At 36.1% G+C, this 27,884-nt stretch overlaps 4 protein-coding genes across 4 annotated transcripts; 2 read left to right on the top strand and 2 right to left on the bottom strand.

The window, feature by feature from the left end:
• Window positions 1-2,089: 2,089 nt before the first annotated feature.
• LOC140797121 (uncharacterized) lies at window positions 2,090-6,817 on the top strand. Its single transcript, XM_073150384.1, has 7 exons — window positions 2,090-2,341; window positions 3,226-3,292; window positions 3,398-3,459; window positions 3,546-3,635; window positions 3,734-3,855; window positions 5,593-5,647; window positions 6,305-6,817. Exons 2-7 carry the CDS (start codon window positions 3,226-3,228, stop codon window positions 6,512-6,514), a joined length of 606 nt encoding a protein of 201 aa, XP_073006485.1. The 5' UTR covers window positions 2,090-2,341; the 3' UTR covers window positions 6,515-6,817.
• A 555-nt stretch (window positions 6,818-7,372) lies between these two features.
• On the bottom strand, window positions 7,373-10,711 carry LOC140797120 (cytochrome b561 and DOMON domain-containing protein At3g61750-like). The gene is made up of 4 exons (XM_073150383.1): window positions 10,113-10,711; window positions 8,902-9,289; window positions 8,169-8,488; window positions 7,373-7,879 (listed from the first exon to the last, which is right to left on the bottom strand). The coding sequence occupies exons 1-4, from the start codon at window positions 10,269-10,271 to the stop codon at window positions 7,607-7,609; spliced, it is 1,140 nt and encodes a 379-aa protein (XP_073006484.1). The 5' UTR covers window positions 10,272-10,711; the 3' UTR covers window positions 7,373-7,606.
• A 3,037-nt stretch (window positions 10,712-13,748) lies between these two features.
• LOC140797336 (wax ester synthase/diacylglycerol acyltransferase 11-like) lies at window positions 13,749-17,775 on the bottom strand. Its single transcript, XM_073150698.1, has 7 exons — window positions 17,195-17,775; window positions 15,687-16,286; window positions 15,373-15,439; window positions 15,189-15,274; window positions 14,882-15,097; window positions 14,316-14,453; window positions 13,749-14,213 (listed from the first exon to the last, which is right to left on the bottom strand). The coding sequence occupies exons 1-7, from the start codon at window positions 17,492-17,494 to the stop codon at window positions 14,064-14,066; spliced, it is 1,557 nt and encodes a 518-aa protein (XP_073006799.1). The 5' UTR covers window positions 17,495-17,775; the 3' UTR covers window positions 13,749-14,063.
• Window positions 17,776-21,368: 3,593 nt separating this feature from the next.
• On the top strand, window positions 21,369-27,247 carry LOC140797337 (UDP-glucose 4-epimerase 1-like). The gene is made up of 9 exons (XM_073150699.1): window positions 21,369-21,711; window positions 23,720-23,769; window positions 24,207-24,342; window positions 24,613-24,714; window positions 24,798-25,025; window positions 25,436-25,517; window positions 26,311-26,393; window positions 26,633-26,724; window positions 26,863-27,247. The coding sequence occupies exons 1-9, from the start codon at window positions 21,529-21,531 to the stop codon at window positions 26,954-26,956; spliced, it is 1,050 nt and encodes a 349-aa protein (XP_073006800.1). The 5' UTR covers window positions 21,369-21,528; the 3' UTR covers window positions 26,957-27,247.
• The last annotated feature ends 637 nt before the right edge of the window (window positions 27,248-27,884 follow it).

Genomic DNA, 27,884 nt, shown 5'->3' with positions numbered 1-27,884 from the left:
ATTCACCAAACACGTTGGGCTCTCATGATTCTGACTTGTTTCGATACTACTCGAGCTGATACATTGTGAACAGATCGTTAGAATACATCCACTTGTATTTGTCGTTTGATTGTCAAAGTGTTTTCTGAAATTTAATGATTTTTTTTTTATGGTTTGAAAAAAATAGTACATCCCTCTTGAGGGCCACCGAGTGTTACTTAGCAATGCTTGAGTTTCCCATCCCTTATCGCTCGCCCACTGTCGGCAACCATTTCTTCTCCTTCTCCCTTCCCCCCGTTGACTTGGCTAGGTTAAGAGAATGAGTTTCAATAGAGAAGAGGAAGAGCCTCCCCATGTCGGAAACTCACATGGATGAGAGGAATCATCGTCGACTCCTCCTCCGGTGCAATCACTTTTATTATTTGCTATTTTTTTTATTAGATTATTATTTGTAATGTTTCTGTCCAAGTATCAAACTCTTGTTCCAGCTTCCTTAGGGTTCACTCAGAGTTGTGGCATCTAAATCATCAGAGACCGTGATAAAGATGTTGAGCGTTGGAACCTTTGCGTTCGCACACGCTTCCTCTAAGCTATGTCTTTTGTTGATTTTTTATATACTTTAAGACTTTAGTATTTTTTTTTCTCGTTGTCGGACAACTTATATAACCAAGTATGAGGTTTGTTCTATGGTCCATCACCCATCAACTGGGATAGTTGCATTCCCTTCTTATTGTGGATATCTTCATCTCTATCAATATCAGAGGTTGCCATATTGAGGCTGGTTCTCTATCTCAAGGATCTTCTCTGCCTATCTTCTCTGCCTAACTACTCCAATAATTTCCTCTCCTATGAGTCCCATGAAGTGCGAGAGAGTGGGCCGACAGTCATTATTATAAGACGAGTTTTTGTCATCCAAAATGAAGGCTAAGACTTTTGAGACTTCACTCCTTCGCTCACATATGGAGGAGAACTTCAATTCACTCTTCAGCTTCACATAGCTTGCAATCAGTTGCTGGGTACTCTCTGGTGACTACTTTGAAAGAAGCACAACGAGAAGATCTTCCATTAATCTCTCTCTAAAACATTTAAAGACTATAGACAGGTCTGTTCTCTGCTTCCTTTTCTTTTTTCCTTCTCTTAATTCATATAATTATCTCCCTTTCTTTCATAATAAACACAAACTCAAGGGTGAAAAGACTCTCCGTATAATTAATAGCCAAATTGCTGCTGCAAAACAGAGCTGGTGTCCTAATCATGAAACTGGGGACCAATCCACCCATGTGCCCTTTACTAGATTCCTCTGATCTGATAACTCGACCATTTTTCTCATCAAATAAATTTCTAACTTCATCCTACGAGGACCCCACATAGGACTCACACGTGGATTTCATGACATTTCAGTGCCACAAATGTCAACTCACCTCAAAGCTGAAATACTAAGTTTGCTGTGCAACTTCTTGTGGAAGCTCTGTTAATATACGAGACAGAGCAGTTAAGCAAAGCCGAGGGGAGTACAGTAAAAAGAGATTTCCTTACAAATACTATCGATTTGCTGCATATGTACGTGGCGGATTTATAAATTTATCACACATATATATATATATATATATATATTATAATTTTAACACTTGTCACGTAAAAATTTTTATTCATCAGCTTCATTTATAAAGATATAAAAAAGGATATATAAATCTCCAGTATCCTTTATCTTCTTGTAGTTTTCAAATTAGAGGGTGTGTGTTGCTAAAAAATGGGCAAAGAAAATGCTCACTTCCAATAAATTTACTATATTTAATATTTAATTGTAAAAAATAAATTTAAAAAGTGACTATTTTTTTTTCTTAAAAAAAAATTCACTGCACACTTCAGTATTTACTGAAGTGAGAGATTTTATTTAACTCTACTTCTTAAAAAAATTATTGTATGAGTAAGTCGCGTTTAATTTCCACGTGTACCAAAAAGAGAACAGAAGCCTAGTCTAAATAGGTGGATCCATAAATAAATAAATAAATACTAAAATGCCCGGCCTTTAACCATCCTTATCCTATTGCACGTGAATGGCTCGTGCTTCTAAGTACACATTATGGATATCTTGTGGCCATGGAGTTCCGACTCGGTGGACAGTAGTGGATACTTCATATACGCGTCTCAAGGCAGCCGATATCGTGCCCTGCCATAGAAACCGTGGGTCTCACACGAGCCACATAAGTTAGGGTTCGTCTTCGATCGAGGTCGAGGTCGAAGTCGAGGTTGAGGTCGAGGAAGAGCCGATCGCGATCGAGACCGGTCTCGAGAGTTTTCCCTTCTATTATCTTCGTTCCGATCCTAATTGAAACCCTAGTTTTTCGAGGAGGAGGATCTGGTGAGTTTCTTTTCTCTCTCGCTCTCTCTCTCTCTGGAAGATCCATTCGTCTTTATTAGTGACCTTATTCCTGTCAATCGGAGGTCTATTCTTATTTTTCTCTGTGAATCTATATCTGATTTCAAATTATCTGGTTAGGGTTTCTTCTTTTCTTTTGTCGGCTTGATGCTTATAATGCTTAGTTTAGCTTCTTGAGGGTGTTTTGTATTTATCTATAATAGTTCTAGATTTCTAATAAGAAGGTCAGAAGGCGGTTTGAAAGATTTTGGAGCTTGTGTTTGTTGTGTTAGCTGTGAGCTAATTAGGAGATTTATATGTTTTTGAGGAAATTTTTAGGTGTTTATTTCTTGTGGGATTTGATGTTGAGGGCTTCAGTGTCTATTTATTGCAACGTCAAATATTTCTATCAGCTTCAATATCAGGGATTTAAGTTACATTGTTTGTTATCACCGAATAATTTTCTTCAAATATTTGAAAACAACTACTGGTTATCCTTTCTGCCGAAGTTTTTCTTTTTTGGTTCACCTGCTTGAAGTTTCTAGCTTATACTTTCTAGTCTCGAGTCTATCCGTAATATAATGTGCTTTGAAATGTCGGCATCTGTTAATTTAGGAATCCTGGCTAGAACTCTACTGCCATCTATCTTGTGTTTTTCTATTGTCGTCTGCAATCTTTTTTACAAATGTACACGCAATTTTATCTTATTTGTCTATAGTTACATGATATTAATCTGTTTCAATCTAAGATGGTAGGATTAGCTTCGTTGGTGGTTCCATAGGACTCTTTCAGACCAGCTTTAGTAGCTTCCGAGATGAATAGTGAATCCTGGAGGGTGTTTATATTATAGTTTTACTTACTTTTATTGATATTTGATTTGTTTCCAGATGGCGGCAAAACCACTAACCACTGAAGCTGTTGCTCTTACTGAGAAAAAAATGGACATGACTCTAGGTATATTTTGTTTAAACTGCTAAATTTAAAGAAAAAATTCCATTTGACATTGGTATCATCTCCCTGATCTGGTTTTGTGATGGAATGCACTTGTGATTGTTCCAGATGATATTATAAAAATGTCAAAGAAAACTACTTCCAAAGGGAAACGACCTCCAAGGATGCCTGTGAGCAGCTCGTTTATATGAAAAACCGAATTTGCACTTGGATCACTTCTTCTCATGAATTACTATATCTTATTTTACAATTACAGATTAAAGGCCGAGGTTTTTTCAATGGCAATGTTCCCCAAGGGAACTCCAAGGTGCAGCAGTTTATGAATTCTAGATCATCAATTAGACAGGTGAATTAGCTTAGGATGTTTCCTGTATTTAATTTCCTATACGATAAGATCCTTGGCTATGTTTTCTGTGTTCAATTTTTGATCTGTTCTTTCTTTAGGGTGTGCTGGCACAGAGAAGGTCCAATTTTCAGGGGAATCAATTCCCTGTAACTACACAAGTTGGCAAAAAGGCTGCAGCCATGCCTATTCATAACAGGATGGTCAACTGGAAGAAGCCAAGGTGAGAATTTATTCCTTGTGATTCTGTTGCTTGCTATCACTCTTTTCCTGTTTCTCAGATTTTCTTAATACATATCTTTTCACAGGTAATAACAGTTCCTTTTTCTGGTGATGGGAAGGTCTCTTACATGTATACAATTGCATATCTGCAGTTTTTAGTTGGCAGTTGAGCTGATTGATGGGCTGAACATGCAGCTCATTTTCCCTTGAGAGCATTCAGCTTGTCTTCTCTGTTGTCAGAAATTTTACTCCATGTTTTCATGCTATCTGAGGCACTTTGAGTCACTTCTGTTATATTGTGGGGAGTGAGAAACAACTGTGCTCAGAGATACTTATGCCTTTTCATTGTGATAAGCTATAATAAGCAGTACCAGCTGTAGATGCAAGTTTGATTGTCTGGCGAGTAAGTTACACCAATAACTAGAATAAGCAGTACCGGCTGTAGATGCAAGTTTGGTAGTCAGATGCGTAAGTCACATCACTGCTTTAACACAGTTAGAGACCTATTCTGAGTCGAGTACAGTCTGGTCCTGCACAATTTGATGTGCTATTGATGCTCTTCTAGTGATCTGTGGAAGATAACTTGGGAACTTTGGTAGACATCTTTGTGCACATCTATCTGATCACAAGATATATAATCTTTGGTAGTTTGGTCTCTAAATATATGAGGGATGTTAACTTTTGGTGTTTCCTGACATCTTCAAGAAAGAAATTGGTGTTTGTGTTCAAAGCATGAATTTTCTATTTCTAAATCTTTTTGCCATTAACTGAAGGGAGAGTATAATTCCTACAGCATTCGTCGTGCACCCGTGCTGATCTTGGTTTGTTGGATACAAATTGTAGCTGCCAGATGATATTAATGTTTGATCTTCAGTAAACTTGTTGCGTAGGAGTTTTATGCATCTCACTGAAAAACTACGAAGTACTGTTGTGCATCAGGAGAGCTGTAAGGGCTTTGAGTTCTTAAGTTCTATACTTTAGTCAACTCCCAAATATCTGATGGCATGCAAGTCATATGTTTCAATTATCTGGCAGACCATATATGTCTTTCTTCCCTGCATGTGAGAATGGTGGTTGGTCTGTCTTGTCTCTGTCATTGGTCATCAGGTTTATTTGAGGTTTTCGGTGACTTCGCTACAGAAGCAAAGATGTGATGGTGCCCAATCTTTCTTCTAGGTCCTCTTTGTGAATCATACACCTCTTTTTGGCCCTTCCATTTCAAGATGTTGAATACCTGAATCTGAGACAGAAAAATTCTTATCGAAGTTTTGAGGTGATACTGCAATGTGGGACGGTAATCCTGCAAAGTAATGCTCGTGATCTTTTACTCTGATGTGTTTCTGCAAACCAATGATGATAAATATTGAATATCTTGGAAGCAATATTTGTTGTACTCAAGAGTCTCCGCATGGTAGGAAACTGGAAATACAGGAGCATTAAAGCGTGTGCGAGTTATGGAGATGGAATTGGAAATGTTCACAGTAGTCACCTATCTAGCATCAGTTGGTTAGGTTTCTTTTTTTTTTTTTTTCCCTTTTCCGTTTTAAGGATTTATACTTTTTCTGAGATACCCTGGTAAGTTCATGGAGACCATGGAACTTTGTTCAATGCAGTAATAGATGACATGAAATATTATGTATTGCTTAGATATATTCTGTTATGGCAATCTTGCATGAGGACTGAGGATGATGTTGATGCTCATTACATGTTATTTACTGATAGTATGTTTTTTATGCAGATTTGCACCTATGTTGATACAAAGGAAAGCAGCTGATGTGGGCTTTGCTGGAAAAGTATGTTACAGTTTACCTTTTATAATATGTCAATATGGCCAGACAATTTTCTTTTTTCAAGTTTACCCTGATTTATATAGAGTAATAGATAATTAATGATAAAAATTTAGGTCATTTTCGAAAGATGATATGGTTTACAGCTGGTTAGGTGAATTAGGGTGCACATGCTTGATCTATTTTGTATTTTTTCAGTTGAAACCAGTTTTGAGTTGCTTCAACTTGTTAAAAAACTGTGAAGCTAAATGATCGTGTTATCTGTCTCAATCGAGATCTTGATTCATTTTAACAGTACTTTGCTCTTTCACGATTTGTTGAGAGGTGCATCTACTACCAAAATGAAACCTCAATAAGCAAGCAAAACTATTGCAAGGAAATTCACCTCCTATGGGTTTTGTTGGGGGTTGCAACTTCCTCCAGAGTATACATTCTTTTGTCATAGTTGTAAGGTTTGATATGTAAACTACCTCTGGTTCTTCATTTTTCTAGTTGTGTGTTCATTGGTTTCCCTCTTTTGCTTGATAAGCAGAGTGACTGACATAAGGTAATGACTACAGTAGATATTATCTCTTAGGCTGATTTGTTTCTTATGACTAAACTTTTGCTTTACTATTATAGTGGGTTCTATTTCTTACCTCGAATGATTTTCTATTTTTTTAGGATAAGGTGGCTCTGAAGCAAAGGCCCCAGACCTTGGATGCACTCTTCGCTAATATGAAGGAGCAGCGGATGAGAGCCTCATCGCAGCAGTCGACTAACAGTAATGGGAATGGCCTTACTGCACAAAGGCGTCTTAACCAACAGCGGCGAGGTAGAGATGTAGGCCCATCTGGTGGCAATAACCGTCGTTTTGGCAACTTCTCTAGATGATAGTAGTTGTCTGGCCTCACTGATTGCCTTAGTCCAATTCACTTCAGCTTCACGTTTAGGTTGGTGGTTCGCAGTTTGTTTGACTGTTACTCTTCTTTGTGTTGGAACACTTTGGAGAGGAACAGCAGGGAATTGTTTGCACTTATGAATTTGAGGAGCCATGGCCCTGCTATATGTTCGTTCCTTCAAAAGGCTGCAATATTTTCTGCTTTGGTGTCGTGTAAAATTCTGTCTCGTGTTCTCTTTTCATAATATTTGGAAGTTAAAGAATATAGTAAGCAGGTATTGGATCTTTGAAGCTAATCTTTCTCCAGTTTACGATATATCTAGTTTAATTGGTGAGAATAATAGACAGAATTTTAGTAGTTGGTAAAATGATTTATAAATTTTTCATGAAGGGATGGTAGCTAAGGGCGGTTAAATAGTTTGTGGCACTGTGATTGGTAAATTTGGTAATCATTTCATCCTAAAAGTTTTGGTCAATTCTTTTATTTTTTTGTGTCAGGAAACTGCCATTGTTATGATTACTATGCGTTGATGTGTTTACTTTTATTTGCCTTGCAAATCGTGAGGAACAGCAGGGCTGTGTGTTGATTTTGATTTAGTGCAGCGACTTAGATTCACTTCATTTCTTTGTAAATAATTATCGTATCTGCCCATTGATGTGAATATTCAAAAGATCTTCCTTGAAATTTCCCCCCTTTTTCTGGATTTAGTTGTCTAACAAACTGACGATGTTAGCCCAGAAATATTAGTCAAGAATATCTAAGCCAAGTTGAAGCTGAGGAGAAAAGGACGTTCAATAAATTCAGGTGATGATGAAGCAAACTGAAATTCTAGCACGCTATACACTGAATCTGATAAGAAAATTCTAGCTGTCACTCAGCAAAACAATTTGGAGAGAGATACATATTCGGATCACTAGTCACAACTTGACTGCTTTTAATGTACATCAAAAGAAAAGCAACAAAATCTTTTCCAGTCACAAACTGTCCATTGAGCTGCTCCTAAATACAAATTTCAACAGAGGAGGGGAACGGGAGATGCGATTAATTCTGGAAATACATCAAGGAAAAAAAGAAAGGAAAAAGCTTAGAAGACTGGAGGAGGAACTGTTTTGGGATCCGTCTTCCTGGACCATCTCGTCCACAGGAGGACTTCTAGAACGACAACTGTAATCAGAAGAACAGAGAGATTAATGCCATAGCCAACTTTCCAAGATGCCCCTGCGCCTCCGACTCGGATACCAAGAACGATGTTAACGGCGGCGAAGAAGAGAGCAAGCCTCCCGACCCAGTGATGGTACCAGTTCCAGTACTTGCGCATTTTGGAGTCCTTATCCGGTCGAACAAAGAACGATATTACCTGCGACAGTTGGCTACATAATTATGTATATATATATATAAAGGTTGGAAATCTAATGACAATTAGGTAGTTAGTTTCCTTAAAATGAATGAATCAATTCATTTCAAAAGGGCATGTAGACAAAAAGTAATGCATCGCTTTTGATGAATCATTTACAAGCTAGAAGAAAGGTTTGAGAATGACCCAGTTTTGATTCAAAATAACAATATTTTCATCGGTTTAACTCGGTTATTACAATATTGTCTTTGTTTATAATCAAGAGGAGCAAGGAAATGATCAGACGACTCACCTGCAGAATACCTAAAACGAGAACAAAAATGCCAAGGCCTCTGTGTGCAGCAACATTTACATGCAGTCTGTTGTATAGAGCAACTCCAGCTACTACACCGGCAATTCCGAGGATAAAGCCGATAAATTGGATGCCAACATGAAGGTAAAACCATAGTGGATCCCACTGTTTGCAGTATCTCGCAACAATTGATCCGATCGGTAGTAGAACTCCCCATGCAACTAAATTAAGTGCTCCATGTGTTCTCTTCAGATTATATGGGTAAGAGAAACCAGAAGAACCAGAAGAACCAGAAGAACCAGGAGAACCAGATGAACTACCTGTAAGCAAAGTATAATGTTGCATTATGTCAAGGGAGTATGCCGATAAATGGATTAACCACACTGAGTTTATAATAGCAAGATAGGCACTCAAATACTCATTAATATGAAGTAAATTATCATGTAGAACGTAAATTAACTTCTGCAGAGAAGCAAATTCGGGTGGTTTTTAGCTGCAAAAGGTCTTAAAGTGCATCTCCCTAGTAAAGATCACAACAATGAGAACAGTGAAGAAAGACAGAAGATCTTATTAATCTGTATTTAAATATCTCCAAGAGATCCTATCAGACTTATTAATATAGCCTTGACATTATAATTAGGGAACACAACATACTGCAGTTCATAGTAAATATGTACCATTGATGATGATTTGAGAATAAAAAGAACGCTAAAAATGATCAAAGGAACCACACCTGTTGAGAAATCAAAGAACAATGATGTCATATCTTCATGTTTCGTGAGGCGGTTATTTACGGGAATCGAAGCCCCAAAAGCCAAGAGAATTTGCTGCATATCTGGATTTTTCAACTGGAATGCTAGATAGATTCTGGCCTGATCAACAATAACCTTATGTGCAACATCAGTCGAGAGCAATTGCCCCTCATTTACCACAACTTCTGAACTAGACTGTCCGCGGAGATAGAACTGCTTGATATGAGCTAAGCCAGTTTTGCCAATCCAACCCACCATTGCACTAGAGCCAACCATCATTCCATCCTTTGAGAACCCCATGCCAACCCAGCCAGTGGTGTATGTGGTAGATAGAACAATGCTCAGAACATTGTCTTGGCTCAGGGAGTACTGCAATGATTAAGGGTGGATAGTAAAGAAATTGCATTCAATCACACTGAATATAATGATGTTCAAGTTCAGGACATCATTTTTGGTTTTGGTGGTCTTGCAAGAATCAATATTTGATAGGGCAAATTACATTTTACTCCCCATCGATCTGGCCCCGAGTTTAACTTACAGTACTATGATCCAAACCAAGTTGCAGTTATTAGATTTTCCATCCAAAAATAATAGTACAAACGACCAAGCTACCCCTACTGCCATCATTGGCACCATTTTTTTTCAGCCATAAGCAAGTTGCTAATCGCGAGACTACCCTTACCATCATTAGATCAGATTATATTCTAGTGGGTCGCATCTTCATTAACGACAACAGGGTTAAATGCTCGAGTTTAAAGTACATGGGATAAGTTAAAATCAGGCCAAACCAAAAAAAGAGGTGAACTGTTATTTACCCAATTTGACCATCTCAAAATAATGAACAATCCAAATTTAATGCATGGATAGTTAGGGAAGCAAATGTAAATCTGATATAAATAAACTATTTTACCTTCAATTTCTTCTGAGATCTAGATCCATTACATTTACTTTATCTTTTACAGTGACTCTGTGCAAAGTTTTTGTTTTCTTTTTCCAGAGACTTCCTTGAGATCTGGATCTTGCTCAACAGTATGTCTTTTAATTAAACCACAAATTTTTGAAAAAGAAATAACATCAAACAGAGAACTAGAAAGAGAGAGAGAGAGAGAGAGTGTGTGTGTGTGTGTGTGTGTGTGTGTGTGTGAGAGAGAGAGAGAGAGAGAGAGAGAGAGAGAGAGAGAGATAATTTTACCCTGAGAACGAAATTATTCCAAACAGGGCGGCAGCTGAGGCCGGAATAATTCGCGGCCAGCGCGGGGGGGAAGTCGACGCCGCAGGTGTCGGTCTGCGCGAATGCGGCTCCGGCGAGGGCGGCTCCAGCGAAGAAGAGGGCGAAGAAGACGCGCGCCATTGCCGGACGGCGAAGACGAATAATTAATGCCTAGAAGCAAAACTAAGATAGATAATGGGAAGAAGGCAATGACGATAGGAGTCGGATGAAATGGGCAGAGGGAAGATGGGATGTTGTAGTCGCTTACAACTTACAAGTTGTGAGTTGGGTGGGACGTCAATTCAGCAAGTAAAAAGTAACAACCAGTACTAGTAGTAGTAGTAGTAGTAGTAGTAGTAGTAATAGAAGAAGAAGAAGAAGAAGAAGAAGAAGAAGAAGAAGAAGAAGAAGAAGGAGAAGGATTAGGGTTGTTGGATGGGGCCAGAAGCCATTGGCTTTTTATTCTCTCCCAGATCTGGAAGAGAGAGAGAGACAGAGAAGAAGAAGAAGATATTTAAAAAAAAGAGAGGTGTATAAAAGAAATGATGCATGGTAGATTGCCAAGGAAGGTATGGGGAGACAGGTGACCAGAGATGTAAAAGGAGCTGCTTTTATAGATTTATGTCGTTTTGGGGATTTTGTTTTACATTTCGCACCCTGTATGTTTCGATATTTTTAATTATGTCCTTGATGTTTTAATAAAAGGGAGGGAAATGACTTTTTTTTAATTTAACTTAAAACTAAACTTAGATTAATATAACATTATTTTGCCCTGATATAAATTGCTTAACATGGTAATAAAGCTATGTAAGGATAGGGTACTAAATTGCTTACAATATCATAATTGTTACTAAAAAGTATTAAACCTTTTGAAAATTACCGCACTTTCGGTTAAACTTAAATTTATAAATACTATTTTGTCTTTGTATAAAATGGTTTAAATAGTTTTAAAGCTATCTAATGATGATATTGTGGATATCATAATAAATATTCTATACTTTAAACTTTACGGAAGAAAAAAGTATTTTAATATATTTTTTTATGTATTTGATCGCCAATAACAACTATATATGTTTGGAGGAATATTCTATTAATATTTGTCAAAAAATTAACTAGAATGACTCTCGAAGACTATTCTGATTTACTTTTGTCCTCGGGATTATTAATGGCAATTATGAAAGATAAGCAAGGGTGGTTGGGGGGTTACCTTAATGATAATTAAAAGGCAGTGTTAACCGTAATAAACAGCTAATGTAGGGTGTAAAATGAAAAAAGTCCTTTAGATTGCAGAGGAGAAAGGAAGTGGATTCCCTGTAGCTGAGATTGCAAGGATTTTACGGTCAGGGTACTTGACAGGCCGTTTTTGGAAAGTTACTAAAGGCAGTTGAAAAATCATAGAGTGTAGTAATGTTCCTGCATTAGTTTTGCAGAGGATCGTCTCCGGACAGGAAACGGGTAAAAAGGTTGTTATGGGTTGTAAAGCTTTCAATCAACCAACGAAATTTAGTGGATAACTTCTCTTGGACTAAGTATTGTGAAGAAAATTATTTAGTAATTTGATGACTTGGCACAACAGTTTGACTATGCAGTTGGTTTAGAGAAGCAATTTAGTAGTGCGACGACTTAGAACAAATCTCAGTATTCGGAGCAATTATTCGGTGACGCATATAGTTTGTAGTCTAAACTATGCAGCTTGTTATATTGGCTAAAATTCGGTGGAGTCTAAATATCTCTGTATCTAGAGAGGGTTTGCCCTTTGTCTAGCATTTGGGCTCATGAATGATAAAAAAAAAATAAAGCTTTCAATCAAAATAAATAAGTAAAACTTTCGGCTTCTTAAATTAAAAAAAGTTTAAGGTTTTAGCTTGTCCGTAAGTACTCTTCTTTATGACTAAGGAGGTCATATGATTAATTTCAGTAATAAATAATTATTGTGAAGAAAATAATTTGGTAGTTTGGATGTTTGGTGGCTTGACTCAAAACAGCGTGACGGTTTGAAATATGTCTCGATGGCGTTTAGTTCGGAGCAATAATTTGGTGACATACACAACTTGAAACCTAAACTAGGTAACTTAGTATACTAGCTAAAGCTTGAGAGCCCTTATGAAGTTAATAGGTTATCTCTCTACAACCAAGAAGGTCTAAGGTGTTGCTCCAATTTTAAATAACTATTGTGAAAAAAATTATTTAATGATTAGTCCAGAGCAATAGATATGATCATTTATGGGCAATTTGTTTGGATGTTGTTGGCCTAGTTTGGCTTAGTAACTCAGCTTAGCTTGGCTTAGTTCAACGGCTCAGTAAATATAGTTCGGAGCAATGGTACGCCAGCACAATGGCTTAATATATATTTGGTTAAAACTTAGCATACCAAAAATATTTTTGTATGCTCATATATTTAGAATTGGACTCCTAGATCATAAATAAATAAATAAATAAATAAAGTTTCTCTTTGGTATACAATTTTGCCATCCAATTCAGATCCAGATCTCGATACGAATAAGAATCGCGAAAACACACAAATTCGTTCGGAGTAAAATTTATAATTTAAGCTCACGTTGTTTAGCTCAATTTTAACTTAATTTATATATTTTAAACTTTGTAATTTATCAAATAGATAATTATTACTCATCCGTTAACTGAAATAAATATATATTCTAATTTATAGGTTGAAAGATAAATTGGTAATAATTTTATTATTTATTCATGATGAAAAAATATTGGCGTTAATAAAATGTTACCTTTTTGGATGAAAAATCTAACAATTATAAATTAATTTAGACTATGGGATTGCCTTAGTTAATTATTAGTTGGTTTAATTTAACTTATTTATACATTAGATTATTCCCAAAATGCCCTTGGGGCCCCCAACGCAATGCAACCACTCATTAAACATTTAGCCATAAGATGGGAGGGACCCAAATATTTCTATTATTTACCTACCATTGAGTGCATATGACATTAGTAGGTGTGATTAGCCACCTAAGCTGTCTGATGGTAGATATAATATTTGGTCAAATGATATCAGCTCATGTAGGTTTAGATTTTCCACCTGATTGTTTGTTAGATATAATTAATCATCTCAATATGATTTATGGATACACAAATTTATTTTATAATTGAAACACTGAAAGTTGGGTCTCATGTTGTTGTTTGGCTAGATTTTAATTTATTTTGATGTATTTTAAAATTTAAGTATTTAACCCTCACTTGTTATGCATTAAATTGCAACTGTAAATCAATTGTTAGAAGAAATATGAAAAATATTTAATTACCCTCTACACATAAAATATGATTTGAATATGCTTGGTAATTTGGTAATGATATTTTGGTAAACTAAATTTTCTTCTCTTCTTCTCTTTAAAACATAAGTAAATATGTCATAAAAACTTAACGAATTTGAGACATTTTTAATAGTTCAAGAATTTATGAGTCACAAAAAATTTAAATAGATATGTGAAAAAAGGATAATATTTCAATAATTAACTCTATCAATTATGGTAGATATCATTTGATCATTTGATACCATGAAAGATTCATGAACAATGTTCAAAAAAAAAAAAAAGAGCGCAGGCCTTCGTTTGTAGCCTACTCGATGAGCAAATTCCATCACTAGAATGATATCTCACTCCTTGCACAACATTATATTCTAGCAAGAAGATAATGAAGACACTCAACTATACCATCACAGATTTATCTCTACTTACTTACAACCTTTCTCTGAAAGGATTACATTTGTAAATTACAAACAAGAAAGGATTAATTACACTATGAATCCAATCCACAGTGGATTCATTCTTCCTTTCCTACAGTATGCTGAAACTCTGAAAGATTTTGCAGATCATGTGTGAATATGTTCAGCAATATTCAGAGCCTTTCTACATCTGTTCAAGCCTATAGATCATCACCGTGAGGACATTAGCCTTCATCGGTTCACAATCTCGTCGCAGTTGCATCCCTAATAATTCTGAGGGATTCAGCCAAATCATCCAAGATCTGGTGAGGATCCGGGATCACGGAGTCGTCCACTGCTATAACTATCTTCACCTTGTTCATGTAACTTTGGTAATGGACAGTGAGAGCCTATCACATTTCAATGGAAATAATTAGGCATCTGATATGAAACTTGTATACTATTTTAGAGTTATTATAGTGTAATGTCTAAAGGAGGATAGAAGTAGTTACTTGAGGATGGCCATATACACTTGGAGCGAGGTAGACAATTGGATGGCCATAGAATGCTACCTCCTCAACTGGTCCCATAATATTTGAGAAAGAGAAGGTAGTGTGAGTGAGCAATCTGTGACATAGAGCAGCTGCTGCCTGTCAAATAAAATGTTTTCAGATCCATGAGAATTCTTCACTTAATAAGATCTAGAGTTCAACTCTCGACGAAAGCATAAAAAACTGTAGTAATTTATATTTTTGCCGACTAAATAGTGTTCAGTTAGTTAAAGGGGTTCATATTATACATTTCTAAGTTCGAATTCGAGCGTTATCAGTATTTGGTAGGATGCCTTTAACCTCGCACTTCTCTAAATTCTCTAGAATCGAATAATGAGGAGCTATATGTAAACTTGCTACTGATTTACAAAGTAAATTTAAGGCCTGTAGGCCTAACAGGATTGAGTTTTTGAGCAAATATTTTACTCAACTTAGACGTACGCATTGATTTCTCTCTCTGTTTGAATTGATAAACAAACTATTTTTTTTTCTATAATGTCAGACTGCAATGCATGGGTAATTTATACCTTAATGCCGAAGATTTTGACAATAAAATCACCACTCATATAAGTGAAGATTGCTTCCAAGGAGTTCTTCTTCCTGTCTGCAGTCGCCTTCCCCTTGCGAATGTAATCCAAGGGGTCCTCATACATGACAACAGGGAATGGAAGGATTATATAGCCAAGCCAATTCCCCCACTTTGATCCCTTTCCCTTTCCTTCTTCCATCATATCAGATAATGCCTGCTTTATTATAATCATCAATTAGAACCCCATGATTAATGCATTAAACATCGCACTAATTACAACTTGGACACTGAAAGGAGGCCTTTACATGTATCCCTGGTGTTGGCCTGATGTTAACCAGCAAGGTTGATCTCATCCTGATGTTCGTGGGCAGTTTCTTCTTATTATTCTCACCTTAAAAAAAGAAAAATAAAAAAGAATCGAATTTATCAACTTATGCAATCAATAGAGAGAAAATTAAAGTAAAGCAATAATTGTTTAGAAAAAATCACCATATTTCCTTTCGAGATATTTAGAGAGACCAAAGGAGGTAATCCCCAGCAGCACATCATTCACAGTCTGCAAGAGAGAAGTAACCATTGAAGAATAGAAGAGAAGTTTGCATATAAATTAGCTTCAATTTCTTTTAATACACATTGACTTCCATATTTTTTTTTCCTTTCAAATAAGAGTAAACTAGTTCCTAAAAAGTTAACTTTAATACCACGAGACACACATATTACTCTTTAATAAATAATTAACTGGAAGGATATTTCGGAGGTTTTCCTCGGATTAAGAGGCGGGAAGAGAAACTTAAGCTTCTTACACAATGCATGGCATTCTTGATCTGCTTGACGTCGTCGAGCTCAACGGTCCGGTGCAGGAACCGCTTGCGGCGGAACTCGACGCCCTCCGCGCCGGTGAACGGCGTGGCGGTGTCCTTGAGGAACAGGGCGGTGGTGGCGAAGGCGGCGACGTCGATGAGTGTGCGCCAGGTGAGCATAAAGATCGCCCAGAGCCATAGGAGGAAGGATAGGGGGTTCTTGGAGGCGGGGCGGGAGCGGCGAGGACGGGCGCGGGGGCGGCTGAGGTCGGCGAGGGAGGGGAGGGCGTCGGGGTCGGCGGACTTGCGGGTGCAGGCAAGGAGGAGGGAGGTGAGGGAGGTGCCGTCGCCGAGGGAGTGGTGGATGCGGAGGACGATGACGGCGGCGGCCTCGGAGGTGGGGAAGTTGAGGACGTGGAGGTCCCAGAGGGGCCGGGAGAGGTCCATTGGGGAGGTGGAGAGGGAGGACACGTAGTCCTCCACCAATTTGTCGGGGGCCGACGAGGAGGCCGTGGGGTCAACGCCGGGGATGATGATGTGGTCGTCCAAGTTGACTTTAGTGCGGACCCACCGGGCCTTCTTGCTCTTGGATTCGTCCAGGAGCTGAGTACCATAAAAGTTTCCGGGGATTAGTTAGGGTGTGCTTTGGATTTATGTGCATAATACTGAAATAATACTATACGTAAGTGATTTGTGAACAATAATAAAGATAAACCATAAGGTGTTTTCAATAAAAAAATTTAGAAATTAATATATGCTAATTCCTACAAGGAAAAGAAGTAAGTAATCTTGCAAATATTTGTGGCCCAATCTTTTCCAATATCCTAACAACATTTTAAAGCGTGACAATGACAATAACAATAACAATAACAATAACAAGCTGAGGATTTATCCACATATATACGCAATTATTTCCCCATTATTGTGTCTATCGTGTAAAAATGAGACAAGGATAAGCACCGTATCCGCCGTCTCTATTCGGGTTCTGCCGTTGCCAAAAGGAAAGAGACAACATATATAGTTTTCCATCTTGGATGGCCCACATTAGAACATGTGGTACTACCAATCGACGATATGCTTATTAGTAAAGTATTTGTATAACATTACTTTCAACATTAAACAAGACTTTTCTTTCTATTGGTGGGTCCTCAATTTTAGACGACGAATGAAGATATTCCGTTAATTTTAAAGTAAAAAAAGTAAATACCTAATTACCTTAGGTCCGTGACTTTTTTAATTTTATTTTATGCCTATAATAAAATAGCTAATTTTAAACCTATCAAATATGTATTTATATAGAACGACAATTAGTTAATTATAAAATCTATCAAATAACGATAAGAACGGTGGACGAGAAAAGAAAAAGAAAAAGAAGCAACGTTTCTCGTGCAAATTACTCGTCTACAGGGCGAGTGGTGGGGGAGGGAGAGGAGAGATTCGGAAAAGATATGATGGATGGACATAAAACCAGAGGAAGAGGAAGAGGAAGAGAAAAGCGAAAAGTCTCCGACCTGAATGCTCGAGAATCTCGGATGGCGGATAAGAGTCGCCTCTAACCCAGACTTAAGGACGGCAACGTCGATCGGCTTTCCAATCCCCATAACGGCGACTATGTGGCAGTTAAAGTTTGGCTGGTGGAATAGCCTCCCGGCCGGACTTAACGGCTCCTCCAGCTCCTCCGTTATCTCGCCGTTGCTGGCTCCCTCGCCTCCTTTCCTCGCCCTCTCATGGCCTTCTGTTTCCGGGCTGCTCCTCGTCGTCTTTATCGCCAGCGGCCGTTTCTTCAGCGTCGCTGCGTCGTTGGAATCCATGAAGGGTTTCTTCTTCTTCTTCTTCTTCTTCTCCTTTTCCCCCCACGGAGATGGGAGGAGATCGGGAAGTGGTTTGGATCTGGAGTTTGAGGGGGTTATGTTAGCTATTACGACCCGAGACTGGAGAGGAATAGAATAGAATAGTTACGACCTCTGGGTGGGCAAGTTGAATTACAAATGTGCCCTTGAATTGACCATAATATTTTCACTTCAGTCCCTATATTTTAACAATATTTGCAGTTTGCGCTTCGGACAATCTCCGATGAATAATATAATATATTAGATTTTAATTCAGAGACCGACTGGTATGACTTTCACTGCCCTAAAATGATGACTAAAATATTCTCTATTCTCATAAGAGCGCTTCTTCGAATAGAAATCTAATAGTTAAAGGAATGCAAGAAAATTAAAAGGTATTACCTGATTCCATAGCTAATTATTTATTTTTAAAATATATTACTCTACATATTCTTTTTTTTTGACAATTATATTATCTTAATAATTTATCAAATAAAAGACATATTAATATTTTTTTATAATTAATTTGATGAAAGTTCAATTAAAATTCTATCTCTTTGATTATTTTTTAAATTATTTTTATATATCTCTTATTAGTTTAAGATTGATTTAAAGTGAAATTTGATAATATATAGAAATAGAGATAGGTAATCAAATTTAAATCAAAGTCTATCTCCTATAAAGGTAAAAATTAAAACTAAAATTATCTAATTAAGATATAATCATATCTAAGAGAGAGAGAAAACTTAACAGAAAAAAAAATGTGTAACTCCCAAGTGAAACGCACTGATCTTTTTTACTAATATAAATTTTTTTACATAATGTGATTTTTGAATCGGATAAACTAGCACATAGTGTGAGAAATAGTTATTATAGCTGTTAAATTCGAATTATAAATTCGAGAGGGGCACTGAAGTATTTGTCTTCTCGTAAATATCTATATAGTAAAGTATTAATAATAGGTAGTTTTTTTTTTCTTTTTTTCAAAAAAAAAAGAAGAAGTTATGTGTACAGATAACATTGAATGCAAATCAACTACGCAAACGAGACAGTTAATTAGTGGAGTCACCCATATATATATATATATATATATTGTGAAAAGGAGGTGATAGCATCTATTATTGGGAATTGATATTTATAGGGAAACAATCATTATAGCAATCATAAGTAAAATAATAATTGTTCGCATATTATATATTTTTTAGCTATCCTACTCTATTTATTAAGTAACATAAGGGCGTTTTTTAATCGTTGTAAAAAGAAAAGATTGCTCTGAATGTAAAAGCTTTTGCTCTATAAATATTATTTTCCTTTGATCTTGTTCGAAACATATATAGTAATTGTTCGACTAAAACTATTTCTCCGTGAAAAAATTATTATTGATCTAATAAAATATTACAGTTGTTGTCCTGTAACCATCACATTAATAATCGAAATGTAGCTGAATGCTTTTTTCCGACATCGATTTATGCTGAAAAGGAGTTACGTTTTATCAACCTAATTATCAGGATAATCGGACCACCGTATTAATTCGATTTTGTTATTAGACCGAATATGCAATCAACCTATTAAAAATTGACAAATCTGGCGGTTGAATCAGACCCATGCATGAGTCAAATATTTTTACAAAATTACTCAATTATCTTTAATATTTTATTATTCTTTTCTATATCCTAATAATATTTTAGTCCTAAAATTTTAAAAAATAACATGTTTGTGTTATAAATTTAGTTTTTTTTATATACATATACCTTTAAAAGACACTTATTTGCTTATATTTTCCTCTTAATATCATATTCACATATATATATATATATATATATATATCACTCAAAATACACTATTTTTCTATATATACATTTTAAAATTCTTATTTTTGTTTTGCATTAATATTCTTTCAAGTAAATTCCTATTAAAATTTTGAATAATTTAAATTTAAAAAAGATAAAAATATTCTTATTTTAGTTTTAAATATTTCGTTTAGTTAATAATATTTTTATAATTTTCTATTAATGACTTAATTTGAAACATTTATCTCGAGTGATATACATATAATTATACTACTTTATCGATATTGTTTTTTATTTTAAAAGTTATATAGAAAAATTTATATATTACTTAAGTATTTTTAAAAAAGCATCCATATCCAACCGGGGGTCAATATCTGATCCGATTTTAATAACTATAACCCTAATTCTTAGTCACAAGAAAATAACTAATAGCGAGTTGCTAATGCTGACTTCATGAGTCATTTTCTCTGATAGTGATTCGCCTAAATGAAATATAAAATAAATATGTTGCAAAAAGTTTAAAAATTCAGGTAGAATGCTGATAATATTTCAGCAGGGGAAACAGATTAAGTCAACAACTAGCATTTAAGAGTTGAGTAGTAGTCAGGAACTCTTGGCTTGACTGCCAAAATATCCAATTTCTTTGAACCCATACTTTTCTTCGTTAGGATACTATTTTTACTAAATATTTTCTACATATATTTACTAAATTATATAATTCAATTTGTAAATAATAAAAATATAAGGTGCCACTATAATTTCGTTAAAATCAGAGTGTTAACGTATAAATTTTCTTAAACTCATATATATATATATATATATAGCATGAGCGAGCACAATCTCGTTGACCAAAAATTTATTGGCGAAATATATATTATAATTAGTAAACACATTAAAAAAAATAGATTTGAGATCCATTATAAGTCAGATACCAATTTTCAACCTACGTACTTATATATATATATATATAAATTATCTGAATACAAATACGAATTCGAATATCAAAATAGATTAAAAAATTTGTTGACATATATTTAATGAAATTCCGAATGCATTTCAATGGTATGTGTGAACGGGCAACAAATATATATATATATTTTTGATCATAACGGACAACAAATAAAACTTGAACATATACAATTAAAAATGATTAAAAGCAATGCTTCGGTGCACATTAGAAAGTTGGAACCGAACCGACCAACGCAGCCTCAAACAACCACGTGGCAGTGCCCGCTCTTTGAAACGTGTAACCAACTTTTGACCAAAGTTGAATAACCTGAAATTAGCTTGAAAATTCCTCCTCCGTTTCCTCTCTCTCAAAAGTCAAAAGTCAAAAAAGTCTCATCCCCAAATTCCACTCTCCCAACTCCAGCAAAGCGGGTTTGTCGGCAATCGTCCCCAGGAATATACTTTTTATTTATAATTTATAACTTTTTGCTGGCTGACGCTGCTCCCTGGAAACTTCCGTCTCACGCGACAGCACGATCTTTGATGCTCTTCTTCCAGGGGTGGAGGCGTGGAGCCCAACCTTTCTACCCTCCGTTTACAATTTTACATAGACAATTAAAATATCTTCAGGGGTATGCCGTTCGTTGCCGTATGTGAGGCCTGACTAATTTACAAACATCTCCCTCTCTTTTTATATTTTTATAAACTCTAGATGATATTACCATATACATATATATTTTAAAAAAATGTAATAATGGTAATAATAATAATAATAATAATACTTTGAAATTTTTAGGCAATTTACACCGTAAATCAAATTATTTATATTCTTACCTTATTATATATTCTAGTTTTATTATTTTTTAATTATATATAATTGTAATATCTTTTTATTTATTTAAGTGGACCAAATCACATCTCAGTCAATGTCCTTTTCTAATTTTACACTCAGAATTTCTTTTTCTAATTTTGAATTTATTAGGAGAGAGATGTTTTAAATTTTGAATAGACAGAAAGAGAGACAAAGGATTTATTTTTTAAATTAACCGTAGATGTGCGAGAAAAAAGAATTGTTAAATTTTATAGTATAAATTAAAAGTTTAGTAATATTAATATATAAAGAGTAAATACCTGGTTTTGGATCCTTCCTCCTCTCTGGTCTGTTCCATCTCTCCCATATCTCCTTCCCACCACTCTCGTCACTCTTGCTTCTCTCTCTCTCTAGTTTCTTGAAATCTCTATCACTTCTCTCTCCGCTTACTCTCGAATTCCTTGGAGATGTCAGAGTCGATTCTAGTGACCGGCGGTGCGGGTTACATCGGCAGCCACACGGTGCTCCAACTCCTCCTCAGTGGGTTTCGCGTCGTCGTCGTCGACAATCTCAACAACTCCGCTGCGGTGGCAATCAAGCGCGTCTCCGAGCTCGCCGGGGAGTTCGGCAAGAATCTCTCCTTCCAACAGGTATCAGTTTCGCTCTTTTCTTTGAAGGCAAGAGGTGGGGGATTGTTTTTTAGATTTTTCTTTGTGGCGTAGGATTGGAATTTTGGTTTTGTGGTGTTTTTTTTTTCAATCGAAAATTGATTGGTTCTGTAGATTTCCTGCCTAGTTTTGCATGTAATCGATGATTTTAAGTTTTCTATGGGAAATTTGTCTCCTTTTAGGTGGCATTTGATTGCTGATAGGGCATCTTCATTATGTTGGGCTCCGCTCCTTCTTTTTCACCACTTTGTGAATTTGACGGGTAGGGTTTAATACGTGGGTAAAGTTTTCTTTTTTGGTTTAAATTTAGGTGCTTGGTCGTTTTCTAGTTTACAGTAAGCTGCTCAATTTATGGAAGTAGTTAATTCCTGTGCTCCATGAAATACATGATCATGGCAGATTAAGGATGATCCAGTATTTCCTTGGCCGATAAACATAACCTTTAAGGAGGAAGAGAAAAAGAGCGGAAGAAAAGGTGTACAAGGAACAAAATATTTTATTAGTCAATGATAATGGAAGAGGAAATTGGTACTTTGTGGGTTAAAAGGCACGTGGACTAGTACCTCTTCTTCCACCTCCTCCTAACCCACAGCCTCTTTGCATAGAGGCCCAGATAGCAAATGGGTGTTAAAGGTGTGGTACGTTCCATCATGTGGGTTCCAATTGTGACATAGCTGTCTTCCCTTAAATGATTACCAAAAGCCAGCTATTAGACAGGGTTAATGGTTCATTTGTTTACACCCTGTTTGGAATCGGCAAATTAGTGGATCAATTTATTTGGAATTCTATTCTAACCAAATCTGTTGTTTGGACCTATTAAGTAATGAGGCTTCGATTGATTTCAGTGGATTTGGATAGATCTCAATGTATGTAATGAAATCCAATGATTTGAGGTCAGATTTGGATGGAATTTATTTGCCACTTAAGTTACCTTTTCCAGATCTCAGATTTAACCCATCATTTGTTCTATTCTTATTGAAACTCATGGGTATAATAGGAAAAATGAACATAATGAAATAATTTCCTGCCTGGTTCCAAACAACAAGATTAGATGAATTTCATTTCACTTCATTATTTTTCAAACAATGGAATTCATTTCCAAGTGAAATCAATTGAGTTCTCTTTAAAACATGGATTTGGTGTCCTGCCCAAGAAAGAGACCCAAGTCTGTGAATTCCAACGTGGCAGATAAAATCTTATATCTGCATGGCTAAATCAATAGTTCAAGTCACACACTCCCATAATCTATCCTCTCTTCGGAAATGAAATCAATTGAATTCTACTTAGAATTGGTTCCAAACGTATCTGGAGTTTGGGCTCGCACTTATCAAAATCTAGTTACTAGCCAAATGGTGAGGTGGGGATCGGGATAATGAAGCAAAATAATAGTGGGAAATTTAGAGTCGCATATAAATAAGAAATGGAGCGCCACACTAGAAAAGATTGCAGGAAAAATATATAGCCTAGTTCACATCAAATCATAAGATACACTAAGATGATACACTAAGATGATTGTTGAGGCAAGTAGGATGTGGATTGGGCCCCGTTGATTCATCTACTTTGCATATAACTGTTACATTAAATTGTCTCAATTGAAAACACTCTTGGATATATGACTTCTTTTTCCATCGGATGTAGAATGATCGCATGGAGTGTCTTATTATTTTCTTTTGCTGTAAGAAATAACTAATTAATAAGGAAATATTCAGTTTATGGAGTTATACATTGTTTCTTACCTCTTGATCTTGTTTGGGCTCTTTTGCATTATCCCATCCCAGTTAACTGATTTCAAAATCATGGTGCAATTCCTTAGGAAGTGATGCTATGTGCAATGGTAAAATTGTTCATTACAGAGTTTCAAACTAGGTATATTCTGTAAGTTTTTTTTGTTGATAATGTATCCTTCACCAATGCTTGCTCATTCAACAAAGCGAAAGAAAATACTAACAATAACCTTTTAATGCAATTGGTGACTTATGTGTTTCTGCAGATTGATCTTCGAGATAAAGCGGCCTTGAACACACTTTTTGCTTTGACACAGTAAGAAACTTCATCTTGATAGTTATTCTGCATTTGTTTAAGCAAAATGTAAATGATAACCTAATTTTTATCTCTTTTTAAAATGGACTGCTTGTTGGATAGCATTCAATTGCTTAACATTTACATGAATCATCCTTAGTAGCGGTGAAGCTTGAATATTTCCAATGCAGCAAAAATGTTGTACTTCTTTTTGTCATGTTTGTTTCAATTTTTGCTTGTTATTTATGCAGCTAAAATATTTTCAATTCAACTTATTTTTGCTTGTTATTCATTAATTCTGCAAATTGCTTCAAATGTTTTAAGATGGTTGTAACTGCACTTTTTGGACTTGTTATTATCAAGTCTGTGAATTCTTTTTTTTTTTTTTTGGTTATTGTAAAAATTAACTCGATCAGTTGTCATTTTGATAAATTCTTGCTTTCATTTTTGCTTCTCAGCTTCGATGCTGTTATTCACTTTGCGGGGTTAAAAGCTGTGGGTGAAAGCGTGCAGAAGCCCTTGCTTTATTATAACAATAATCTTATTGGTACAATAAGTCTTTTGGAAGTAATGGCTGCCCATAGTTGTATGAAGGTACTTTCGTGTTTCACTTCATGTGGAACAAATATACTTTTAGTTAGTCATCAAGATAATCTGGAAGGATTAATAATATAGCAAAACAGTATTTCTTGGTCCATCTTGCACGATTTTTTCCTTTTGCCAGATCAACCTGCTCAGTTCTCTATATGCAAATTTAATGATGCACACATCCGATGGACCTGAAAATGTTGATTAAAAACATATTAATTTGTAGATCGAATAACTTTTACGTTCTCGTTCTTGTGGTGTTTTTTAAATGTTCAGTTAGTATTCTCATCGTCAGCAACTGTCTATGGATGCCCTAAGGAGGTCCCCTGTAGGGAGGAATCCCCTCTGTCTGCATTGAACCCATATGGGCGTACTAAGGTACTTTCTTTCAATTTTGGCCTTCATGTTCCATATTAATGGTCCAATTCTCTGAGCTGATTATGATTTTATTGACGCCACAGATTATCATTGAAGAGATATGTCATGATATTCACTGTGCCGACTCTGATTGGAAGATAATATTGCTTAGATACTTCAATCCTGTTGGAGCTCATTCCAGTGGATATATCGGTGACGATCCTCATGGAGTTCCTAATAACCTCATGCCCTTTGTTCAGCAAGTTGCTGTTGGGAGGAGACCTGCACTTACAGTATATGGAAATGACTATTCAACTAAAGATGGCACTGGGGTATTGTTACTAAACTATCTCTTTACCTCGATATCAATTGTTTGAAGCTGGTTCTTCTGTATTGATCTTAATCTTATATTCAGCTGATTGGATTCATTCTGCTCTTGCAGTAGGGTAGTTGTCGAGTTTCTAGTTATTTTTGTACTAAATAGGTTCCTCCATACATATTTCCAATTAAAATTACATTTGTAGTTATTCCATAAGTATGAAATGACTAATTCATGAATACTACAAGGTATGAGGCTACCCTTGTAGAAGTTTTTCTTTTTTAGATATGGGTGTGTACCATTTTTTTCCAGCGCCTGAAGAAAATTAAATATTTGCAATCTGGCTTGCTTATTTATTGTCCACAGTTAAGGTGCTTGATATCGGATTGCATGTTCTTAATGACATGAGTGCTGCCATTGCAGGTACGAGATTACATCCATGTTGTTGATCTGGCTGATGGCCATGTTTCAGCTTTAAAGAAGCTTTTTGAAGGCTCTAATATAGGTGTGGATGAATTATATATTTTGGTCTCCATTGTCTTCACAAAAGTTTGCCTTGATAGTTCAGGTTTATGAATTTCTGGTGCATCCTCTGTTAGTTGAGATAAGATAATTCTGAAAAAGAAAATGTATGGAATACTTTAACTTGATTTTCCTTCTGTGGTTTTATATGAAAGCAAAGGAAAAGCAAATGTTCTCCTTTTCCTTTTTCTGCTGTTCGTACTGCAGAGAAACTGAAATTGCAAACCTGTATATTACACTATATGGGACTCGAGTCTGATACGTAGGGACAACCACAGTTAACCACTAAAGTGTCACCTCAATGATCGTAAGAACCTATTTTGCCATGCCTATTATCCAATTGAAGAACAAAAGGATAGGAAAGTAGAAAATGAGGAAGGTATTAGAGCATAAAAAGGGGGGAATAAGGAGTTCTTTGGACTAAAAAACTTTTCTTTGATTTTCAAGAACATTGCTGTAAGGTGCGGACCAATAGGAGATTTTCATCAAGCTTAGAGAAATAGTGATTTTGCTTTTACATGGAACAAATCCCTGCAACATGATTATCCTTATAGCTCATAACTGCATTTTTCCTTATAGTTCATTACATGCATGACATTTTCTATCGACCCGCAAAGCTCCGCATAGCTGTCATATTTTACTTCTATGTAATTCCGAAGCATTCCATGCTAGTTTTTTTTCCTGTTGATAGCACCTTAAATAATAGTGTGTTGCATTTCTTAGTAGGTATTTAGAAGCTTGTTCTTTGCTTTAATGAAGTATATTGCAATCTGCAGGCTGTGAAGCGTACAATCTAGGAACTGGAAAGGGCACAACGGTTTTGGAAATGGTTGCAGCATTTGAAAGGGCTTCAGGGAAGGTGATTATAATCCACACTGCCGAATTTCCATTTCTCTGAGTAGTTCAATCTTTAGTTCGCATTTTAGGTTGACTCTAGCTGAGAAGCTTCCAGATCAAAGAGACCCAACAGTCCAACATCTTTCTATTTCAATATGTGGTAACTGTTAATTTTGGCAAAAGAGAGGACCTGTTTGGTCCTCTCTGTTCACTACCTGATACCATCTTTTCTTTTTATGTTTTTGTCTTAATGTTATGCAGAAAGTCCCTTTGGTCATGGCTGGACGACGACCTGGTGATGCTGAAATTCTTTATGCATCAACCACCAAAGCAGAGAAAGAGTTGAAGTGGAAGTAAGTTCAAAGATCCTGCATGAGTGCTGTCTGGAAGACTCTTAACACATTTTTATTGTTAAAAGGAAGAACTTTTTATTTCCATTTTGCTTCTTCTGTACTTCCGGCATACTGACTGCGGGTAATATGTCTTTCTAGAGCAAAGTACAGCATTGAAGAGATGTGTCGAGATCAGTGGAACTGGGCTAGCAAGAACCCCTACGGATATGAATCACCTGACTCTTCTGACTGAACGAGATCTAGCTACGAATAACGTATTAGCTTCTTCCTTGCATAGAAAAGTCACTAACTTCTGTGCTCCTTGTACGTGTGGTATAGCCGTGTAGGTCCAGCTGATACCAGTTCAGAATTAGTGGCTAATCATATGAATAGACAGGCTTATGGATGGAGTTTTTCTTTTCCTTTTTGGTTTTTAAACTATCTGTACCTTATTTAAAGCAGAGCAGGCCACCTGGAATTTTATCTTGTAAATTGAGGAATATTTGAAACCAGATGAATAGGCATTTGCTGGAAAAATTTACAATTGGTGAGTGGAAAACAATGTGGAGTATATCGTGTATGATATTTTCTCTCTTCTTTTCTGAAGAGGGCTGTGAATGAAACTAATACATAATGTGATTTTTTTATTCACCACTGTCTAATTCCTTTATTTGACTGTATTTTTCATCTCAAGAAAGGCGGCTCTTCCTCTCTCTCGTAGCCGGTCCTGCCTCCTCCTTTTCTTTTCTATTTTCTTTTTTTCTGACCAAAGAAGCTGGTGTTCCATGATTTGATGCAAGTCTCTACCATTTGCTTTAGCAAAACTAGTACTAATTACATGCACTTTTCAAGAGTTAATAACCTTTTCAACTCCACGCCTGCTTAGAAAATATATAATTAGTACAAGATTACAAGTAAAAGATCATTGCAGATCCTACATGGCATGTTTCAAAATATATTACAGGAGACGAACGCAGGATTAACATAGAAACGGTAGAGGCTTGTTGAGCTAGACCTTGAACATGGACTCCGGCCGGTCGCCGTAACGAGGAGTCGTGCGGTTTACAACGCCACCCCCCTGCTGTCGGAGGAGATGGTAAGGCGTTGTAGGCCGCAACGGCTCGTCGTTCTGACGAGGGGCGGCGCTCTCTCTCCTCTATCCCTTCTTCTATCTAATTCTT

The sequence above is a fragment of the Typha latifolia genome, chromosome 11 (genome assembly GCF_019914945.1).
Source record: "Typha latifolia isolate L0001 chromosome 11, TyphaL0001v2, whole genome shotgun sequence".
In the NCBI taxonomy this organism is placed as follows: domain Eukaryota; kingdom Viridiplantae; phylum Streptophyta; class Magnoliopsida; order Poales; family Typhaceae; genus Typha; species Typha latifolia.
This window is presented reverse-complemented; position numbering and strand designations above follow the sequence as displayed.